The 23,820-nt window shown below is 34.5% G+C and overlaps 1 protein-coding gene across 3 annotated transcripts in view; it reads right to left on the bottom strand.

Moving 5' to 3' along the window:
* DTL (denticleless E3 ubiquitin protein ligase homolog) overlaps positions 1–23,820 on the bottom strand; it is a 41,342-nt gene that overhangs the window by 13,509 nt on the left and 4,013 nt on the right. For all 3 annotated transcript variants that reach the window (XM_010992134.3, XM_031438612.2, XM_031438611.2), the window contains exons 2-11: positions 19,487–19,612; positions 18,458–18,556; positions 17,433–17,494; positions 17,230–17,350; positions 11,965–12,030; positions 10,634–10,746; positions 9,318–9,391; positions 7,398–7,501; positions 6,998–7,102; positions 3,904–4,016 (exon numbers count right to left, since the gene is read on the bottom strand). In XM_010992134.3, coding sequence (XP_010990436.2) covers positions 3,904–4,016; positions 6,998–7,102; positions 7,398–7,501; positions 9,318–9,391; positions 10,634–10,746; positions 11,965–12,030; positions 17,230–17,350; positions 17,433–17,494; positions 18,458–18,556; positions 19,487–19,612 — 983 coding nt within the window. The remainder of the gene's footprint in view (positions 1–3,903; positions 4,017–6,997; positions 7,103–7,397; positions 7,502–9,317; positions 9,392–10,633; positions 10,747–11,964; positions 12,031–17,229; positions 17,351–17,432; positions 17,495–18,457; positions 18,557–19,486; positions 19,613–23,820) is intronic.

The following is a 23,820-nucleotide window of genomic DNA, read 5'->3' as shown; positions in this document are numbered from 1 at the left end:
CAAAGGACCTGTTGGAAAAACTTTTTACAGTTTTATAAGACAGGAGTAATAACAGTAACAATAAAAGTTAACATTTATTAAATGATTACTATGAGCCAGGCACTTTACATAGCACTGAAAGTGAGGGGAAGGTTCCTCAAAAAGTTAAACATAGAATTAATTACCATATGACCCAGCAATTCTACTCTTAGGTATGCACTCCCAGGAGAATTGAAAACATATGTTCAAACAAAAACTTGTACACGTATGTTCATATTAGTTTTACTCATAAAGCCAAAAAGTGGAATAATTTAAATGTCTGTCGACTGATGAATAAATAAATAAAATGAGGTCTGTCCACACAATGGATCATTCAGTCATAAAGAGGAATGAAATATTGATACAAGCACAACATGGATGAACCTTGAAAACTTTAAGTGAAAGCAAAGTCAGACATAAAAGATCATATACTGTATGATTCCATTTATAGGACATATTCAGAATAGGCAAACCCATAGAGACAGAACATAGGCTAGTGGTTGCCAGAAGCTGGGGGCAGGATAGAATGGAGAGCGACTTTTAAAGGGTAAAAGATTTCTTTTTTGGAGTGATGAAAATGTTTGAGAATGAGATAGTGGGGATGGTTGCACAATACTGTGATTATACTAAAAAAATCACTGAATTCTACACTTTAAAATGACTACAGTGGTGAATTTTATATTATACAAATTCTATCTCAATAAAAAAAAGTAGAGGGAAGGGCATGTTGTGGGCTGAAATGAGAACTAATGTCCAACAAGTTTTTATGAACATTAGTAACAAATGTTTTCACAGTTGAGGACTATCCTAGTATCGTTACCTTCTTGGTGTCTACCTCAAAGAAAATTAATGTCTTCTAATGAAATCCAAGTGACTTTTAAATCCTTTGTTTTTAATCAAATAAGTTTTTATTTATTGTCACTTTGTTATTATAAAAACATCGTCATAATTACATGATTGCATTTTTTAAAAGCCTCTCTCTATTCTTAAATAGGAAGAGGAGACTGTGAAGTCCAAGAGACATTTACATCTGTGCATCCTGGGAATGGTCAAAACAGAGAAAATTGTCCTCTCTTACAAATTCTAGTTGTTATAGAATAAAGACTAACTTATGGCATGAAAAATTCCAAAGTTAAAACTCCCAGAACTATGAAGGTACTTTAGAAGTAACAGGCTCTAACCTGCAGACCTCATATAACATTTTGTATACTTGAACATGAAAAAAGATCAGCACCTTTCCTCAAAAAATCTCCTTACTCTACCCAGTTAGAAACCAAACCTAATCTTCATTTCTGCCATGAGATCATTTACACTTCCTAAAGTGTCAGGCTCAATGTTTCGCCAGTCAGCGGTAGAATGACGGTGCCAAATCAGTTTATTTATAGCCACTTCAATACTATTCAGTGGCTATATCAGAAATGAACCAGGGAAGGGGAGGGGTAGGGGTGAGGGCAGGACAAGGGGTAGGAAACTTAAAAAAAAACTCCTAATATTAAATCTTTTTAATTTAAATCTTGGGCCTCAGTGTCAGAAAGTCTAATTGTATTATGTCTCCTCTTTGCTGGGCAGTGGTGAGAATTAAAAGGCTATTCTCTTCTGTCTTGAGATCTAAAACTACCTTCTTTAACTCTGTTTTCTTGTGCCCATGGGCTTTTTGGGCATAGGAAAATCCTAATACCTGAGGGAATTCTGACGTGAGAGACTGAATACTCAGTTTATGTGGACTTGTTTTTATACTACACCCCTCCCCCCTTTTCTGATCATGGAAGAGAGAAACTGAGCCATCTCACTAGGCAAATTCAATTTTAGGAGCAGTAAGTTTGCCAGGATCTGTAATATCAGAACCTGCACACTCAGTTATGTGTAGACAGGCAGGAGAACATCATGTCTGAACCACATCATTCAGCACCAACATGTGACCCAGCCTAGAATTCAGAAAGGGTCACCCATGTGTGTGATAGCCACTGACTGGATGTCTGAAAATGGGTTACTAACAAACAGCCAAGTATCTTTACTGCCTGTCTTTAAAGAGAGAAACCATCCCCCAACCCTTATTTCCTGAAACAACAAAACAAAGGCCTTTGTACTAGAGAAGAGAGCTAGGGAGGAGCTTTAAGATCTGGCAATGAAACTACACACACACACACACACACACACACACACACACACACAAAATGTATAATTACATATATAATTATGTATATACAATTAAACTTATTTTAAATGATTAAAAATGACCAGTACATAAGGTTTTCCCCCCCATAATCCTTTATTATGGTTTTTGGTACTGTCTGATTTTTTTTTTTTTTTTAAGAAAGAAACTTAAAAAGATACAGACCTTGGTAGAAATAAAACCCTTTAGCTAAGCTGGGAACCAAAGTAGAGAAAGAAATGTAGGTGAGACAATGAGGGAAGGAGAAAGGGAAAAACAAAAGATAATAAATACAAGGAAAAGACCAAATTTGAAACTCAAAATTTAAACTGTAAGACAGAAACACTAGTGCTAGTCACATGAAGTTTAAAGTTCAAGTCAGAAGAATTTTATAGACAATAAGCTAGTAAAGACTCTTATCACAAGATGGGGGTCTCGTGTGTGTATTTCATAAGCCAATTTTCATTTAAAAATAAAGCAAATAAAAGAAATCTGCTTGCAGAAAAAGTCAACACAAAAGCATCTTGGATAGAACTATACCTCCATCTTGTGACCATCTAGGATATTATTATTAAAACCTTTTCATAAGGCAGTGTTGCATTTTTGCAACTCTAGGTATACAGAGATATCATTTTTTAGTACCTTCTCCAGGACCAGATGAAATTAAGCTGAAGAATTATGCTTCATACCTGACAGGATCTATCCCTGTCCTACACTGAAGATATGACCTCCTAGAGGTTGGCAGGACTAAGAATGATAGTTTTCTCCTCAGAAGGGATTTGATGATATTGAATCCATGGGTCTATACAGTTTTAGACATGACTCTAAAATGAAAACTGTATGAACTCTGATCATTCAATTCACCAATGTCAAGGACATTTGTGAAATTATAGGGCAATCTAGAAGATAATTAGTTTCTAGCCCTAGGAAAACAATGCCTTAATTGCTCTTCTTTCTCTGAGCTCACAGACATTTCTATAATTTATTATTCCACAAGAGCCATTTTTCAGTGGTCAGCAAATGCCACTTGTATAATATTTTAGTTTTCCCCACTGGACCTCAAATGGACATCTTTAAATTTCTTAGCCTATAGTGGTCACTTTAGAACCACTGTTTACTTAAAAAGTGAAACACATATAGATACAATTTGTGTAGAAACGAGAAATCTATAAAATAAATAAATGAGTAAACAATGCTATTAAATATATACAAAACTGATAAAGCAGCCACATCTACTTTAGTTGCCTGAAGATTGGCCCCTTACAGGAGAGTAAAGAACACAATTATTAGACAAATATTTTTGAGTGAGTGTTTTGTGCAAGGCTCTATGGGTGACCTGGGTGTAGGGTTCTAGGATCAAAATACTATATTTTGAATGAGAGTTTGAAAACACAGGGCAGAAGGCAGTACAGCAAATTTTTCTAGGAAGTAAGACAAAATATTTAAGGTTCTTTCCAGTCTTCTGAATTCTCCACTTCCTGATAATCTGTAGAACTGTTGGAGGATATGGATTGCCAATTTCTGAGAAGCTCTTAACATGAAAGTATGATATATTCTGTGACAACCTGAATGAGGGTTTGGCTAGATTAGGAGATAAGAAGTAATTTTTACTGAACATCTGATATAGAAAAGCTGAAGTTTGTGTTTATATTAAGCTTACCTCTTCTTAGACAGAAGAAATATTTGCAAGAATATTTAAATCTCATCTTTGTGGGGAAAATTTTCTAACTTACCTTCCAGATGTAGGCAGCTTCATCACTTGAGCCACTGACTAAAAATTGGTCATCTGGACTAATACTGGATTTAACATAAAAGGTAGAGTTCTGATGTCCATTGAAGACAGCCACTGCAAGAAGAACAAATTCAAATTTCTTGGTTCTTGTTATTTCAAATAAATGCAGGCAGTATACATGTTATAACAAATTTTATTAGTGTATTAATTACTGTAGCAGATGGTCAATTCATAGTCACCAAATAAAAAAGAACTGGACCTTGGCAGAAAATTAAAGGAAATCCTAGAAAGAGGCTTTACATTAGACCCAATATCACGATCCGAGCCCAAATACTTGGTATGGAGCTGGCTATAGTGAAGAAAGTGATATTCTTACCAAAGAGGTTACCAAAGGGGAAGGGTGGGGGGGACAAATTAGGAGTTTGGAATTAGCAGATACAAACTACTATATACAAAATAGATAAACAACAAGGTCCTACTATATAGCACAGGGAACTACATTCAGTATCTTGTAATAAACTATAATGGAAAAGAATATGAAAAATATACATGTATAACTGATTCACTGTGTTGTACACCAGAAACTAACACAACATTGTAAAACAACTATACCTCAATTAAAAAAGAAAAGAAAGAAAGTGAAGATATTCTTACAGGACAAGAATGGAGCCAGTGTCCAATCTTTTAGTAAAATGCTTTTATTAGACCCTCTCTTCCCACCCCAGGCTAGGTTTTTTCCATTGCATTATACATTAGTCTTTCTTCCTCTTAAGACTTCAGACCTCTTGAGGATAAATTTTGTATCTTATTCTTTCCTCACTAGACCCTATAGTGCTTTGAACAGAGGTCTTCAAACAATTGTTGTATGAATAGGTAAAAATCAGTGAAAGAAGTTAAGATTTAAGATAGCTTATTTGAGATGTGGGTATCTTTTTAATCCAGCATTTTAAATAGCCTAAAGAGTAGAAGTGGCCGGTGGGGTTAAATTGTACATTCATTTGTAAGATACTCCAACGAGGTTAGGTTCAGACTTCTCACTATCCAATCTAGCATAATGTGCTCAACATGTCCTTCTATCCTAAGGAGACCAACATCTGCGGTCTCCGGCATCAGAACACTACTAGGAAATAAAAGAAAAAAACTCAGGTATTGGAGAATTTAAGGATACATTTAGGCCAGAAAAAAATATTTCACTCCAGTTTTCCAATGGGGGTGGGTGGGGAGAATTATTAAGTGAATCAATGGCTTTCCATAAGTATTCACAAAAATCCCTTCCTTTTGCTAGAATAAAACTAGAAAAAAACCTTTGTATTTATAGCTTTTCAAGAAAAAGTCTGCATATCAAATACCCTCCACATCAAATACTATTACCGTGAAAGTTAAGCAGGATATGAATCAATTCAGATATACATATTATAGACCTACTATGATAGATAAATCCCCACAAAATAAAGTTTCCTTTATTCTGAGTACAACTCCAAGATTATAATTGTTCATCTTTCTCAACTCTAAGCTTTGGCTGGAAAACTATAGACCAAATTTCCCACTAAACCCCTAAGTGTTTATTGCCCTCTGCTGGTCTACTAAGAAAGCCAACATAAAGTACCCAATATATATTTCAAACCATGTGAAAAATCCTTCTAAAACCTACATTGACTTTAATTAGCTCGATTTAATCTTTCTTTGACAATTTGGGCTCTTAAAATGCTTCCTTAAAATGCTTCAGAGCCATCCTTATGAACATCTCTTAGTATAATAAAATGCTGTGAATTAGAAGTATGGGAGATTAAGTACTGAGTCCAAGACACTTTCTAAAGTTTTGAAAAAGACAAGCATTACCAGATGTGTCACACACACATGTACTCAAGTCTGTCATTCAGTTTCTAAGGAATGCATCTATCTATCCACCTACCTACCAATCTATATATGGGAGCCAATCAAATTATTTTAGGAACACAGGAAAAAAGGTTACTAAATTATTAGTAAAGTAGCCTTGGGCATATTTGTTTGATGGCAGGACAACCAAATTCAAGGCCCCTTTTAGTGCCACACTATAACAAAATGATACAGAAAGAGCTCTTGAATAGCTGATAATATAATTAGGATTAGGCTTTTATCTTTTGGGGAGAGATTATGTAGAGTCTGTTTTATATGACTAAATAAATTAGAAGTTGTCCAATTTCTGATTCCGTTCAGGAAAGAAAGCAAACAAAGTTATAAAACCTCTTCCCTTTTCCAAATACTCTTACTCTTGTTTACACACCAGACCTAAACCAGGGCATTAGAAATGCCAAAAATGTGATACTGCCATTGGTATCAAAGTCCTAATAATGGCTTGGGGACAGTCTTTGGAAACTCCTGTAAGAGTCTAGCTAAATTTTATAATATTTTGAGATTTCCTTTTTTTTCTCAACACATCTTACTTTAGTGGGAACTGGGTAGCTCTGAGGATTGGTTATAGAAATCAAAGTCTGTCTCTGACAGAGCTATGCCTGAGAAATAAGTAGGTTACTAGTATGTAGCTTGCTTAAGTAACTGATAATGTTCTTAAAATGATGTAACTCAAATAACCCTTAAGAGTATGCTTGAGAAACTTCAATTTTTTAAAATGTCATTTATCAGTTTAAAAATCGCATTCCACTTACAATTTCTTGAAGAAAAAAAGGTAAGGTTAAGGAAAATATCCAGAGATAAAATAGCCTCTGTCCAACATTAAAGAGAAGGCTGAGGTAGGTAGGAACTATTTTAGGAGCTTAAAAAACTAAGCCCCCTATTTTTAACGAACCCCCAAACAGGACAAAAGCTGAGCAGAACAGCCTTCTCTATCCCATAAATTGAGATAATTCTAAATATAGTTCAAAGGGGCATACTTTGGGGAGAAATTAAGTCACCATATGGAGCAGGATTCTGTTCACTTGTGAAATCATCACAAGGTAAGTACACCTATGAAAACATCACTGGAACTAATCAAAGACTCCAAAGTCCTCATATGTCTTAATAAATCTGGTATAGAAAAAAGTCAACATTAAATTACCGTTAACAAAAAAGTCCATATTCGTTTCCAGGTAAGAGAATCTGAATGACTAAGATCCTACCTGGAGAAGTCTTTAATCCAGTCATATTGAACATGTAGATGTTGTCATCTGTGCAGTTAGCGAATAAAGTAGAGCCAGTAGAATCCAAAATCAGACTTGAGTATCCTGGAAAAAGGAAACTTTAATTAGCATGTACTGATGACAGAGTAGAACTGAGATGAAAATGATCTTTTTAGATCATTTCACAAGAAGAATCAGCAGAATTCTTCCCTAAATTATATAAACCAAAATTCTTCTGAGTTTTTATCTTTTGAACTTCAAAAAGATACTTACATACGTTAGAGTTTCTCAAGTCTATTGAGAATAATAGTTGCTGAAAACTAGCTTGATATTTATTTTAAAAATTTTAACAAAAACTCATATATTCAAAAAAAGTCCTACAGAATATACAAAGGCTTACCTAGTTTTCGAGTGCTGCTACCTGGGTACAGGAAAGACTTGGATGCTATGGGTTCTTGTCGATAAGCAGTATAATTCTTACGTAAATCCCATATTTTGATTACCCTAAAAACCAAGGTAAAGAAATATTTTGTAGTCCTTCTCCAACACCAAACAGTTTCAACTACATTTGAACATAAAATGACTTTAATCTAACTCCTCTGGCACATCAACCAGGTACAGTGAAGATATCTCATTGGGAAACAGACTGAACTATCTCATACTGTTGTCTCCAATATCAGGCTGACAATTCTGGCAGAACGGAAACAGATGTGATCTGACCCACTGATACACTGCCCTGAGTTTACTTCAAGGGAGCGGAAAAGGAAGATGAAGGTTAAGTGCTGATAGTCATTGTTTCATTGTTTTCAGAAACAAAACAAAACAAAACACCACACTTCCTACGCCTTTAATATTTCGCATGTAACCTTTGACATCACTAAGTATTATGCTCTGTCCCTATGGTTCTATCTCTACACATTAACTCCTTAAGTAATCTAGTCTAAATTTTCCTATGAAATAGTTATTTTTTTCATTTCATCTACTGAGATAATTTTCTTAATTTTCTACATCTAGTCTGTAGGCAACTTAAAAGCACAAGCTTGGTAAAGAAGGGCAGTATCCTTGGAAACAAAAGTTTCACAGCAATTTACAAATAAAACTAATAACCTTTAGATAATCCTTCATTTGTGCCTGAGAATTTGGTTCACAGAATAGTTTTAGCATTCAGAGGTCACAATAGAAGTCCCAGTTTATCAAGCCGTCATCTTTTTAAATTACAATTTTTGAAGGGGGATCTGTCTTGGAAGATATAATGGGCAAAATGGGGGCAAAGAAGAGTGCTTTAGAAAGAAAGAGTCCCTATACTCAATGAACTTAAATTCCGGCCAAGCAACCAATCAAGAAGTACCACAAACTTATCTGGAAGCGAAAAATTCAGATCAATAATGAATGGAAAGTATGTGAAAGTCCTTAGGCGTTATTATCAATCTAGTTAGATTACTCCCAGAAATGCCAGTTACATGTCCAGAATCATATTCCTTCTTTTAGGATATTATTAAACCTGGGAAAATAAAATCCAAAATTACAGGCATACCTCGTTTTACTGTGCTTTTTTTTTTTTTTTTTTTTTTTTTTTTTTTACAAATTGAAGGTTTGTGGCAACTCTGTATAGAGCAAGTCTATAGTTCATTTCTCCAACAGCATCTTCTCACTTCATGTCTCTGTGTCACAGTTTGGTAATTCTCCCAATGATTTCAACTTTTTCATCATTATTATATTTGTTACAGTAATCTGTGATCAGTGATTTTTGATGTTACTATTGTAATTGTTTTGGCATTTTTTTTTTTAGGAATAAAGTATTTTTAAATTAAGGTCTGTACATTGATTTTTTTGGACACAATGCTATTGCACACTTAACAGATTATAGTATAATATTAACATAACTTTAATATATATATTGGGAAACCAAAAAATTCACATGACTCACTTTACTGCGGTGGTCTGGAACCAAACCCGCAATATCTCTGATGTATGCCTGTAACAGAAATTTCATTCCTAAAAATAAGACTTGTTGATTAAATTATATTGCCCAGACAAGAAAGCTACCCATCCAGCTTCTCTGCAATAGCAGCAGCAGCAGCACTGTTTCTGTGTGCTAGACAGTGTGCTAAGTGTGACACGTTATCTCATTTAATTATTTGAGCAAAAGTCCTACTGGGTATTTTCCAGTGTGATCTGTAGTTCATCTTCTCAGCTGGGTACTCACTATGTTGAAAGTTAAAAGCACACACATTAAATTATAATGGGATTAAGTGATTCCCCATCACAGTTCATGAAAGACAGCTCATCAAAAGAACCAAGAAATAAAGACTTTTCTTACCCATCCACAGCTCCTGCTGAGACTAATGTATTCTCATCTTGAAAGAGGACCACAGTAACACTCTGCTGGAAATCCTAACAGCACAAGGAAGAAAAAGAAAAGAAAGAAATCCTATTTTGGGTATAACAATCTTCACTATCAAGAGACCAAGGTGCTAACATGATGGCTTTTCCCCCAAAACTTATCTTCCCTCTCCAATCATCCTAATTAGATATATATGCAGACCAAAAAGTAATTTTAGCAAGAAAATGACCTAAATATCAAATTATATTACATAATATGTACACTTTGACCTATACTCAAAAACAAAACAAAACAAAAGAACAGTAACAAAAACAAAACTAGTGATGAAAAGATTTTTGTACTTCTGTAAGCCTACTGCCTCTACTTGGAATCATCCCTGTGTATCCTTAGGAAAGTCATTTAACCTGTGCCTGTTTCATCTATAAAATGTTGCCATCTACCCAGATTATCATACAGGAGTGTCTAAAGAATTATGGATGAAAGATGTTTACACACTCTGAAAAATCTAAAGGAGCTCAGTGGAGTTTTATCTCCCAATTGCTTTTAAGTTTTCTTAACTCAGAATCTGATGAAATGTCTGAAATGTTACTTACCCTGCCAGTTTCATTCATGTCTGTGCCGTTTTAAGTCTTAATGTTCTAGCAACCACTTCCCCACTTCTCCAAAACATTAATTTAGACCCCAGACCAGGAATATTAGAAAAATAAACAAAATAAAGTAAGAACTTCTACTGATGATTTTTTTTAAGAAAAAAGATGTATTATGAGCATTATTTGAGCTTTGGAGCTTTGACTACAAGATGCTCAAGAGGTACCATACTCCACCCAAATATTTCTCAATATATTTAATAATCTTCTGCCAAATATTAAAAAAAAAACCTCTCATCTTTTCTGTAGTTTGTATTATGGAAACAACAATAGGGATTGCTTTCTCCTACACAATACTGTGTCATGGTACTTAATATGCTTCTTCAAACAACCCATTCCTCTTTCCTAATGAATCACATTCTACTGCAGATGAAGAGTATGCATGGAAATTTCTAGGATGAGTCTCAGGAAGCTGAATGTTTAACATATTACCCAGGTGACTCTGTTGTACACTAGAGTTTGAGAACCACTACTGTAGGTACTGAACAAGTATTAAGCAATAAACCACTGATATCAAGAGGAAATGAAGATTCTCATTCACTGCCTATATCTCTAGCTCCTATTTTATGCCTAATGAATTCCCTTAAATGAGACTCCATCTTATTGTCAAGATCTGCACACATGTATTCAGCTATAAAACCTTACCACAGAAGGAGCAAGCCCTTTTGAATTCTGTTTCTTCTTAGGCTTTGAAGGGGTTTGTTTGTCTAAGGTATTGTGAGCTCCACTGATTTGATTCACTTGCCTATAAAATCCATCTGAAAGATATTCCAAGGAAATTGGTTTAGGTTTCAGAACTTCATACCCATGCTGAATATAATATTTATATATAAAGTCTCAAAATTAATTATGTTCTTTATTAGATTAGTGAAACTAGAAGCCAGCAGAGATCCTGTACTACGTCTCTTGTGGTGATACTATAATGCATGAAAAGGAAATAGCATATGGACATTTACAGCAGCTCTGTTTATAATTGCCACAACTTGGAAGCAACCAAGATGTCCTTCAGTAGGGGAATGTATGAATAAATTGTGATATATCCAGAATAATAATGATATATTACTCCATGCTAAGAAGAAATGAGATACCAAGCCACGAACCAATTTTAAATACACATTACTAAGTGAGAGAAGGCAATCTGAAAAGGTTACATACTATGTGATTCCTATTATCATTCTGGGAAAGGCAAAATTATGGAGATGGTAAAAGATCAGTGGTTGCCAGGGGTTGGAGAGGACAGGATGAAGAGGCAGAGAACAGAGAATTTTGAGGGCAGAGAAATTATTCTGGATACTATAATGGTAGATACATGTCATTATATATTTGTCAAAATTAGTAGAATGTACAATACCAAGAGTGAACCATAAAGTAAAGTATAGACGGACATTGGGTGATAATGTGTCAGTGTAGGTTCACCAGTTGTAACAAATATCCAACTCTGGTGCAGGATATTAATAGTGAGAGAGGCTGTGTGGGGACAGGGAGTGTATTAGTACAGAGAGAACTCTGCACAGTCTGCTCAATTTTGCTGTGTATCTAAAACTACTCTAAAAAATAGTATATTAAAAAGTAATTTTTTAAAAAAGGAAGTAAGCAGGGAGATGATCATTGCTTTCTGCTTAATGGCATCATGGGGCAATGTGAGCATAATTATATTTAATTTAATCCAATTCTTTAAGGCTTCAAATTTAAAAATATTAAAATAAAGGATCATTTACTAGTGAGACCATGTATTAATAATTTCAATTCCATCAATAATTTAGGTAAATGGCATTACAGTTTACAAAACAATATGAGGTAAATACGGAGGATAATACTTGGAACATTCACTAAGATCCTGAGAATTGAACAGTGAGCCGAATTGCGGGATTATGAACATGTGCCCCCTGGTGGTAATGAGGTGAAATCACTAACTCTTTCATTCACCATAATGGGGCAATGCCACATTTATCAAAATCAAAATGGAACTAGATTACCTTTTTTGTTGCACCTGGTGTCCCAGACCATAATGTTGCCATCTCTTCCACCTGTACAGAAGACAGCTGTAGACAAAAAAACAGTTTATCAAGAAGTCAACAAAAGCAGTCAATGACACATACATTTCAATGTAAATTTCCATGAGTATCTATTATATGCTAGTACTGTAATTGGTTGGCACTGGAGATTAAAAATGATAAAATATATAGCTCAACACAAATAAGAGAAAACAAAGCTGTGAAGGGAAAGGATTATAAAGAACTCAAAATGCTTATGTTGAGCAAAAACTTTATAGAATCCTTCCCTGTAAGTTCTCTTAAAAATACAAAAAATACTATACTATACTATATATACTATACTATATAGTAAAGTTGTAGTAAGAATATGATAAATAAGCAATAACCAAAATATACTGAGTGCTTACTAAGTGCTTTTTTTATAAATTACCTCAATCCTTGTTACCAGCCCTATTGGGTGAGTATTATTATCCCTGTTTCACAGTTGAGCAACTAAGGCACAGGGAGGGTCAGTAACTTGCAAAGGTATTTCTGGCAGTATGAAGCCAGTCCATCCTCCAAATCTTCAAACCTCCAAACCTCCAAGTTGTATTGTTTCAGTATAAAAAATATGGACCAGATCCATATAAAATTTGTGAAAGAGGTTGCCTCTGGGAATGGGAAAAGGGCAATGAGATTGGAGGAAGGGACACAGGAGAATTCCAATTTATCTGTCATGCTTTATTCTTTAAAATTAAACCTAAAAAACCTGCTCTGTTTCTGAAAGAGTGAGGACTTAGCAAATTAAGCCACCTGCATTAGCTATACACTCTGGTCAAAATATAAAAAACAACTACCTGAGGGCCCTATAAAGATTGAACAAAAACAGTTTGTGGAAGGGTGTCAACACCTGAAGCAAGTGATTGGCCTACAGCAAGTTACTGGCTTTTCTGTGGTTTTACCTTGAGGGCAGCCACAATTGCAGCATCACTACCAGGCAGCTAAAGTGCCCATATAAAGACCATCTTTCAAGCTAGAGGAACTAAGGAAAGGAGACCCAGGGCAACAAGAGCTGCCAGAGGGAGTGGGGAACCCTGGACAGAGCAGAGAAAGGGAAACTCTAATTCTATATTTAAACTTAGCACAAGTCTCTGGGTCACTCCTAAACCATATATATGGGAAAACTAAAAGCAGCTTGCAGCTAAGACTTAAATTAAAGTATTGAATTGAGATCAGATCTTCTGAATTAACTGCCTTCCTGCAGGTTTAACTGTATACATAATATATAATTTGAGTCTGATTTAAGTGACTATTAAAACAAAAACATCAACCCTTTTCTATGCAATATAACAGAATCCAGGGTCCAATATACCATTTGCAATGCCCAGGGTATAATCTTAAATTATTTGTCATAGAAAGAGCCAGGAAAATAAGTCATTCTCAAGGGAAAAGAAATCAATAGAGGCCAACCACAAAACAACCCAGATACTGATTTATCAGGTCAGGTTATAACACAGATATAACTATGTCAAGCGAAGTAAAGAAATAAGACACCCAGAACCAATGAAAAGATGAGAAATCTCATCAGAGAAACGAACAGAATTTATCAAATACAAATGGAAATTTTAGAACCAAAACCTCCAACTTTTAAAGTGATAAAATTCACTGGATAGGCTTAAGAACAGAATGGAGAACAGAGGAAAAAGTCTGTTAACTTGGAAGCCAGGTCAATAGAAATTCAATTCGAGGAAGAGAGAAGAATGAACATTATGCTAAGTGAAGGAAGTTAACTACATATTATATGGTTCCATTTATTTACGTGAATGTGCAGAATAGGCAAATCTATAGAGACAGAGAGTAGTTTTGTGGTTGTATAGGGCCAGCGTAGATGGAAAGTAATGCTAATGGGTTCTGGTTTCTTTTTGGGCTGATGAAAATGTTGTAAACCTAGATTGTGGTAATGGTTGCATAACTGTAAGAAAATTAAAAGCCATTTAAATGTACACTTTTATGGTATGTTAATTATATCTCAAGGTTAAGAAAACTAAAAAAATGAACAATGCTTCAAAGATTCATGGGAAAATTTCAAAAAGTCTAATACATGAATAATTGGAGTCCCAGGAAAGGAGAGAAAAATTGGGCATAAAAAAATATTTCAAGAAACTATGGCAGAGGAGGGAGGAGGGATACCTCAGTGGCAGAGCTCATGCTCAGCATGCACGAGGTCCTGGGTTCAATTCCCAGGACTCCCATTAAAAAACAAACAAATAAATAAATTCGCCTAATTAACACCCCCTCCGAAAAAAAAAAAAAAAGAATGGCAGAAAGTCTCTCAGATTCAGTGAAACCCCTCTGTAAATTTACAAATTCAAAAATGCTCTGCAAGCTTCAAACAGGATAACTTTGAAGGAAAACATACCTAGTCATCATAGTCAAATTGCTGAAAACCAAGATAGAAAATTCTGAAGGCAGTCAGGAAAAATAACACATTACATGCAGGGAAATGATTTGAATGACCAGAGTTCTCAAGAGAAACCATGGAAGACAGTGGAACAGTATATTCAAGTAATGAAAGGAAAGGAACCCATGAACTCAGGACTTTATAGCCAACAAAAACATCCTTTAAGAATGAAGATAAAATCAAAACAAAATTAAAATAGATGAAACTATTCAGGAGAAGGTAGACATTGAAAGGAAAAGAAGGTCAAATACCGAGTTCTGGACCATGCGAACACTTCAAGTTAGGTAAAGAAGCGGAGTTCACAAAAGCAACTAGGAAGGAATAAAGAGAAAGACTGAGAACCAGGAGTGGTATCACAGATTCCAAAGAAAAAAAAAATTTATAAATTTTAAAATAAATGGTCAGAAGTGTCAAATATTGAACAAATAGAAGGCAGGCTGATTTCAAGAAGAGAGATGGGAGTGGAAAACAGATTGAACCAAACTGAGATGAGGACATTTAACCAGCTTTTGATTACACTTAAGAAACTTAGAAGAGATAGGAAGTAAAAAAGGATGATAGCTAATGGAGCATACTAAAGGTTGTTTCCTTTCAGACAGACCACAGATATAAGCATAGTCTTTCTTATGGAGAAAGAGCCCCGAGAAGGAGAGGAGGCTATAGGAGCTGTGGGGATATAAGAGATGGCATAAGGTCTTGGGGAGAATCAAAAATGTTTCTCAACCTTGGCTGCACATTGGAATCCTTTGAGGAATTTTTAAAAAATAGATGCCTTGTCCATGTCCTAGAGATTCACATTTAATTGTTATCTTAAAGAACCTCTCCAGATGACTAATGTGCAGTCAGGGCTGAGAACCAGTGGTTTAGCAAGAATGACTGTTCTTAAACTGGATAATGAAGAATGAAAAAGAAGGTGCAAATTTGAAGGTAAGTTTGTAGGAGAGGAAATGGAAATACACTTATAATCATTTTTAAATACCCACTAAAAGTTCTAACAACTCTTCTGTCACACAAAACACATCTGTGAGTAACTGACAATTAGACATGAAAGCATTTTTCTTGTTTACAGGTAGTAGATACTTAGAGAAGGCAAATTCCATTAGTATAACTATGTCTTATTAGGATTATTTGTATCCTGCCCTTGTAGTGTTGAAAGAACTGTATCATGATCTTTTCTACTATGCTACTTACAAAAAATAAAATAAAACACCAGGCATTTATATGCTCCTCAGTTTTGTGTGTGTGCGCGCGCACATTCACACCTCACCTCATTTTTATGCTTATGATATTTTTGTGAGTCAAATAGAATATGTATTTATCTCATTAAATGAGGAAATGAAGATTCAGGGAGATAAAAGTGACTTTGTCCAAGAATTTAGAGACAGAAATCAGAACAAAACACAGGTGTTCTATGGTTGTAAAAGTGTGCCTTGCACAAGGGCATTTGGCTGAGGGAGTAGGGGGTAAAATCAAATCTGTGAATAACAACCAAACATGTGGCCTTGGAGGCAATGTCCAACCATACTAATTCACACTAGGACATCTGTGGACTACTGGGCGCCACGATGAAAGCCTCATTTACTGCTTTTTCTACTAGACTATATTGGCATAGATTCAATGTACAGAGTTTTAAAAATTAAGCAAAGGGACCAAAAGATAGTGTTTCCCTTTTCTATTACCCTTGAAATAAACAAATCTACCTTTAGTAAATTTTCATGATCTTAAATTATTTTTATAAACTCAGAGTGAACTCTGACATAGGAGTATAGTAAACTAGAACACAAGCATATCTAACTTTATACAATAGATGTGTTAATGAAAAGTTATGCAGAGATAAAAAACTGTATCATGTATTTCCTCTTAAAGGTTCCAGTCTCAAGAGCAACCAGACTAGATTAAAACTGATCTTTTTTTAAAAGTCCAAACGAGCTCAACAACTCAGTTTAAATATTCCTCAGGTGCTCAGGTGAATAAATGAAGATATTCCTTTTAAAAACAGAGCATTTTTAAATGATAAAGGAGATTGCAATGTTTGTCTCTAATAGTCTAAGATTAAAGTCAGATAGATTCAGCCACTTCTTTGAGATAAATGTTGATTGTCCCTTATTTAGTGAAAAACAAATAGAAGAAGAAGAAAACAAAAACCAGAAATGAAGAGCTCATTCAGACACTCCTGCTAAGTTTTTCCCTAGTTGCTTAGGTACTCTTCTGTATTGTATCACTCTTTAAGTCTTCCTTCTCCTATAATAGTAAAATAAATATAGAAAGATTAATTGTGAGTAAATAATAGTTGAATACATATGAGGGAACTGAGCCATTTAAAGTAACTACATGTTAAATTTTTAAGTAGAGAATCATGTCCAGTTGATCAGGTTTCCCACCCCAGCCTCATACCCATTTAAATTTTACAAGCAGAGTTAAAGTAACTATTTTACAAGGAGTTAATCAGTGTCCAGTACTGGGTTTGACCTCAAATGCCATGCAAAGTTGAACAGAGGTATTGTGGCTATTTGTGAACTTTTACCTTATCTGCAAGATTATAGAAAAAAAAATACTGAAGATGCTTGACTTTCAGGGACAAGCTGGAGATAATGTCTATTAGAATGGGAATAAAACCCAACTTAATTTCATTGAGGTTTTCAAATCATGTTAAGAATCTCAAATCATCTACGTAGGTGAAGGAGCAACTCTTGACAGGGGAAAGGCTGGAAAGAATTGCAGCTTATTACCTCACCATGAAGCCATAAATACTATACAGTGGAACATGAAGGAGGTTAAGGAGATGAAAGAGGATAAGACAAACCTACCTTTCTCAAACTTAGAAAAGGCAACTGACTTGAGACTGCACTGGTGACCTTTGCACGTTCCAATCAGCTCACCAGATTTTACATCCCAAAATTTGGCTGTTTGATCACCTGCTGCTGTAACCTTTCAAAAATAAGGTATCAGTTTAATAAAGCAACCCTTTACAAGTGTTTACCCAGATCCCAGTAAAATGAAAGTCACTTACAAGCTTAAATTCACCAGGGACCCAGGCTAGGTCAAAGACAGCATTCCAGTGAGCCATCCACTCTAAACAAAGAAAACGGTGAATGTGAAATGTTTAGACTATGTTCTGTGGTAGCCGTTTCAACAACAGTTTAAAAGTCTTGAAAGCTGTAGCAGTCAGCACCCAAAGAGAACTGCGGACTCACACGCATTGCACGTTCCCTTCACTACCACATCACACTACCATTTGCTATGAAATTGCTTTCCATGAGGTGACTAGTAGTATATTCTCTCAAATGGAATCTGTGAAATATTCTCAGTCTTCATCATGCTCTCTGAATGGATTCTAAAGTACTTTAGTTTGATATTCAGAGTGCTGCTCACTTTGGCCATATCTCTCATTTTCTCTCTATTATTCCAACCAAACTAGATCACGCTCTATTTCCATATTATATCCTATGCTTTCCTATCTTTGGCCTTTGCTAATGCTTTTCCCTCTACATGGAGTGTCCTATTTCATCTCCATTGGTCTAAGTACCACAGTTCAACTCAACTGTCCCAGCCTTCATGAAAAATTTTCCTCACCTTCTTTACTACATGAAAGCTTTTAGTGACACCTGTGGCATTTTCTTTGTATTTCTTCTAATTCACTTAAAGTCTTTGCTTTATTTTAGTTATTTCAACACTTAATTTACTAGTCCCAATTTAACAGTCAGCAGAACTTTGCCTTATGTATGGAAGATGCTTGGTCAACATAAATACTTTAAAACAATGTTTCCCCCAACCACATTAAGTATAAAAAATTTAACTTTTCAAAGAAGAACTGTTTTTAATCCTAAAATGTATTTTTCTTAATTTTCAGTAAAGACTTTGCTGTAGTTAACAGTTATTGATAGAAAGTCAGTCTCCACCATTTACTTTCAGCCTGGTCCCTAAACAGACTTAATCAGAAGTGAATATCATTGGGGAAGTATTCCAATAATAATTTCTTTGAGGCTTTATGAATTAAAAATCATCTTAAAATAAATATTTTAGACCTCGACTTACCTTTGACGCACTTCTTTCTACCGGTTTGTGATTCTGTGTTATATAACCTAACAAAGCCTTCTTCATTGGCAACTGCTAGTATATGTTCCACATTGGGAGCTAAAATAAGAAATAAAGAATTAAATATATAAAGAGTAATAAAAAAATCTTAAAGCTGAGTTTAAAGCTATATAAACAATATAGATTAATTGAAAGCAACAAAGTAAACAAAGAACCTGTTTAAAAAGAGGTAAGATGGGAGAGGGTATAGCTCAAGCACTAGAGCACATGCACAGCATGCACGAAGTCCTCGGTTCAATCCCCAGTACCGCCTCCAAAGAATAAAAATAAATAAGTAAACCTAATTACCTTCCCCTGGGGGAAAAAAAAAAAGAGGTAAGATGATTTCACCCAAATAGCAACTGCTATGATAGAAAGTTTTTTGAATTAAAAGATTGCTTAAAATTTGCCATAATATCTAATTCAGTAAATGACTCATAAACATCAAAATAATCTTCAAATAGTATCTTATTTAGAGAAGGGCTGAATCAAGGGTGACATTTAAAACAAGAGTGGTATTGACCAATGGCAAATAAAGGCGTATGATACTGGACACTAGCAGACTGTGTCTATTAATTTTATATTCCCTTTTCACAATCTTTTACTTTTCCTTTCTTCAACTTTTAATAGTGTGGACAAGTATTTCTATTTTGGTTAATATGATCCCCAATGCATTACATAAAGAGGTAGATTCAATCAGATCAAAAGGGGAAGAAGTTTTCATGACGGCTGAACCTTTGCAATGCTTTCCCCATATAAGTTAAAAAAAAAGTGGTGCTATAATAGTCTTATGCTTTAGCAGTAGTATATAATTACTCATAGGAGTTAAGAGAAGTCTTTCATAAATCAGAAGAGAACAGTTATTAGAAGAACTCTACCATCTATCTAACTTACTCTTTCTTGAAAGGGAGACACCCCAATATATTTTCACTCTGAAGTGTAGAATAGATCATTTCTGACCAAGCCTAGCTTATGTAGTAATTCTCTTACCGGAGGAGAAGGTGCATCCAAAAGGAGGAACTGGGACTCCTGTTTCTCCATAGGAAGTGTGCTCATCATTATAGTTGCACTGATAACCAGTTAGAAGGGACTGTAGAGGGTACTGTGAAGACCATCCTAAAATAAGATACAACTCTTTACAGAATTCCAACATATCATCACATTTCAGTACTTTTAATAAGTGCAAAGGTAAAAATTTATTTTAAAAAATTTTCTGTACTTTAATATAGATCCACACATTATCCGTGGCCCTCTAGAATACAGTTTCAGGTATTTCCCTAAGGGGTCCTAAGAAAAAAATGAAAGCACGCTCAACTTCTGGTGGATATAGTTTTGTGCTTATCATCTTATACGGAGACTCTTGCTAATATATTTAAAACTGCAAGAAACAAGTGGCCTTAGTTATAACTTCTCTTTCATTTCTGATTTTATTGACTTGGGCCCTCTCCCTTTTTTTCTTAAAGGCTTATCAATTTTGTTTATCTTTTCAAAGCATCAGCTTTTTGTTTCATTGACCTTTTCTATTATTTTTTTATTCTTTATTTCATTTATTTCTGCTCTAATCTTTATGATTTCTTTCCTTCTACTAACTTTGGGTTTTATTTGTTTTTTCTCTAATTCCTTTAGGTGTAAGGTTAGATTGAGATTTTTGTTTCCTGACGTAAGCTTGTATCACTATAAACTTTCCCCTTGGAACTGCCTTTGCTGCATCTCATAGGTTTTGGATCATCCTGTTTCCATTTTCATTTGTCTCTAGGTATTGTTTGATTTCCTCTTTGATTTTTTCAGTGATCTATTGGTTGTTTAGCAGCATATTGTTTAGCTTCCATGTGTGTGTGTGTTTTTGCAGTTTTTTTCTTGTAGTTGATTTCTAGTTTCATAGTGTTGCAGTCAGAAAAGATACTTGATGTGATTTTAATTTTTAAAAATTTACCAAAGCTCATTCTATGGCCTAGCATGTGATCTATCCTAGAGAATGTACCATGTGCACTTGAAAAAAAATGTGTATTCTACTGCTTTCAGATGGGATGCTGTATATAATCAAGTAAGTCCATTTGGTCCAATGTGCTATTTAAGACCTATGTTGATGTTGATGATTTGTCCATTGATTTAAGTGGGGTGTTAAGGTCCCCGACTACTATTGTGTTACTGTCAATTTCTCCTTTTATGCCTGTCAATATTTACCTTATGATCCTATGTTGAGTGCATATATATTTATAATTGTTATATCTTCTTCTCGGATTCATCCTTTGATCATTATGTAGAGCCCTTCTTTATCTCTTGTAACAGTCTTTATTTTAAAGTCTATTTTGTCTTATATAAGTATTGCTAGTCCTGCTTTCTTTTGATTTCCATTTGCATGGAATAACTTTTTCCATACCTTCACTTTCAGTCTGTATGTGTCTATAGATCTGAAGTGAGTCTCTTGTAGACAGCATATATACAAGTCTTGTTTTTTGTAGCCATTGAACCACTCTGTGTCTTTTGGTTGGAGTACTTAGTCCCTTTACATTTAAGGTAATTTTTGATATATATGTTCTCATTGCCATTTTGTTAATTGGTTTGGATTTGCTTTTGTAGGTCTTTTTTCCCCTCTCTTCTTCTTTTGTTCTCTTCTCTTGTGATTTGATGACTATCTTTAGTGTTATGTTTGGATTTCATTTTCTCTATTGTGTGTATATCTATTATAGATTGTTTGGTTTGCAGTTACTACGAGGTTTTTATATAGCAGTCTATATATATACATGATTGTTTTAAATTGATAATCTCTTAATTTCAAATGCATTTTAAAAACCCTGCGTTTGTACTCTCCTCCCCTCATGATTACTGTTTTTGATATCATATTTTAAATCTAACTGTTTTATGTATCCTTTAACTGCTTATTGTGGATAAATTACAACTGACACTACAGAAATACAAAGGATCATAAGAGACTACTGTGAACAAGTATATGCCAATAAAATGGATAACCTAGAAGAAATAGACAAATTCTTAGAAAGGTACAATCTCCCAAGACTGAATCAGGAAGAAACAGAAAATATGAACAAACCAATTACCAGTAATGAAATTGAATCAGTAATTTAAAAAACTCTCGACAAACAAAAGTTCAGGACCAGATGGCTTCAAACATGAATTCTATCAAACATTTAGAGAAGAGTTAATCCCTACTCTTCTCAAACTATTCGAAAAAATTGCAGAGGGAAGAACACTTCTGAACTCAATCTATGAAGTCAACATCACCCTGATAAACCAGACAAAGCAAACACAAAAAATGAAAATTACAGGCCAATATCATTTAACATAGATGCAAAAATCCTCAACAAAATATTAGCAAAATAAATCCAATAATACGTTAAAAGGATCATATACCATGATCAAGTGGAATTTATCCCAGGGATGCAAGGATTTTTTTCAATATCTGCAAATCAATCAATACAATACACCACATTAACAAACTGAAGAATAAAAACCATATGATCATCTCAATAGATGTAGAAAAACTTTTTGATAAAATTCAACATCCATTTATGATTAAAAATCCTCCAGATAGTGGGCATACAGGAAACATACCTCAACATAATAAAGACCATATATGACAAACTCACAGCTAATATCAGACTCAATGGTGAAAAGCTGAAAGCATTTCCTCTAAGTTCAGGAACAAGACAGGGATACCCACTCTCGCTACTTTTACTCAACATAGTTTTGGAAGTCCTAGCCACAGCAATCAAGAAGAAAAACAAATAAGAGGAGTCCAAAGTGGAAAGTAAGAAGTAAAGCCTTTACTGTTTGCAGATGACATGATACACTACACAGAAAACCCTAAAGATGCCACCAGAAGACTACTAGATTTCATCAATGGATTCTGTAAAGTTGCAGGGTACAAAATTAATGTACAGAAATCTGTTGCATTTCTATACATTAACAACAAAGTGTCAAAAAGAGAAATTAAGGAAACTCCATTTATTATCACATCAAAAAAAAAAAAGACAAAAAAAAACCCTAGGAATAAATTTATTAAGGAGGGAAAAGACCTGTACTCTGAAACTACAAGACACTGAGGAAAGAAACTGAAGATGACACAAACAGATGTAAAGATATACCACGTTCTTGGATTGGAAGAATCAATATTGTTAAAATGACCACTCTGCCCAAAGCAATCTACAGATTCAGTGCAGTCTCTATCAAAATACCAGTAGCATTTTCACAGAATTAGAAGAAATAATTTTAAAATTCACATGGAAACACAAAAAACCCTGAATAGCCAAAACAATCTTGAAAAAGAAGAACAGAGCTGGAGGAATCACACTCCCTGACTTCAGACTATACTATAAAGCTACAGTAATCAGTAATCAAAATAGTATGATAGTGGCACAAAAACAAGACACATAGATCAATGGAACAGAACAGAGAGCTCAGAAATAAACCCATGCACTTATGGTCAATTAATCCACAACAAACAAGGCAAGAATATACAATGGAGAAAAGACAATCTCTTCAATAAATGGTGCTGGGAAAACAGGACAGCTACATGTAAAAGAATGAAATTAGAACATTCTCTAACACCATATACAAAAATAAATTCAAAAGATCTAAATGTTAGATGGGATACTATAAAACCCCTTGAGGGAAACAAAGGCAGGGCACTCATAGACATAAATCATAGCAATATTTTTTTTGATTCATCTCCTAAAGTAGTGGAAATAAAAGCAAAAATAAGCAAACAGGACCTAATTAAACTTAAAAGCTTTTGCACAGCAAAGGATACCATAAACAAAAGAAAAGACCACTCACGGATTGGGGAAAATATTTGCAAATGATGAGACAGACAAGGGATTAATTTCCAAAATATACAAACAGCTCACACAGCTTAGTATCAAAAAACCAAATAACCCAATCAAAAAATGGTCAGAAGACCTAAATAGACATTTTTCCAAAGAAGATATACAAATGACCAACAGGCACACGAAGAGATGCTCAACATTGCTCATTATTATATAATTATGTATATATAAAAGAAACATTCATTCTAAATAGTTACTGAGAACCAAATGTTTAGTAAGCATCAGAGGAAACAATGAAGTTACAATCTACACAGCTGTCTAATTAACAAACTCATATTTTAGGGTACTTTCAATTCTTACGTATCATCAAAAATACCATTTGGAGAAGACATCTTAGCCTCACATAACCTCAGACAAATCTAGTTTGGATGTTCATAGTAATAACCTGGAGGAATACAAAGGAGGCAAAGAAATCCAATCCAAATTTAGTAATTATTCCTGTGGATATTAACTCAAAGCCAGGTATCATTGTAAACAAGC

Source organism: Camelus dromedarius, chromosome 21 (genome assembly GCF_036321535.1).
Source record: "Camelus dromedarius isolate mCamDro1 chromosome 21, mCamDro1.pat, whole genome shotgun sequence".
NCBI classification, from domain to species: Eukaryota; Metazoa; Chordata; class Mammalia; order Artiodactyla; family Camelidae; genus Camelus; species Camelus dromedarius.
The sequence above is the reverse complement of the archived record's forward strand: the minus strand, read 5'-3'. Positions and strand labels throughout refer to the sequence as shown.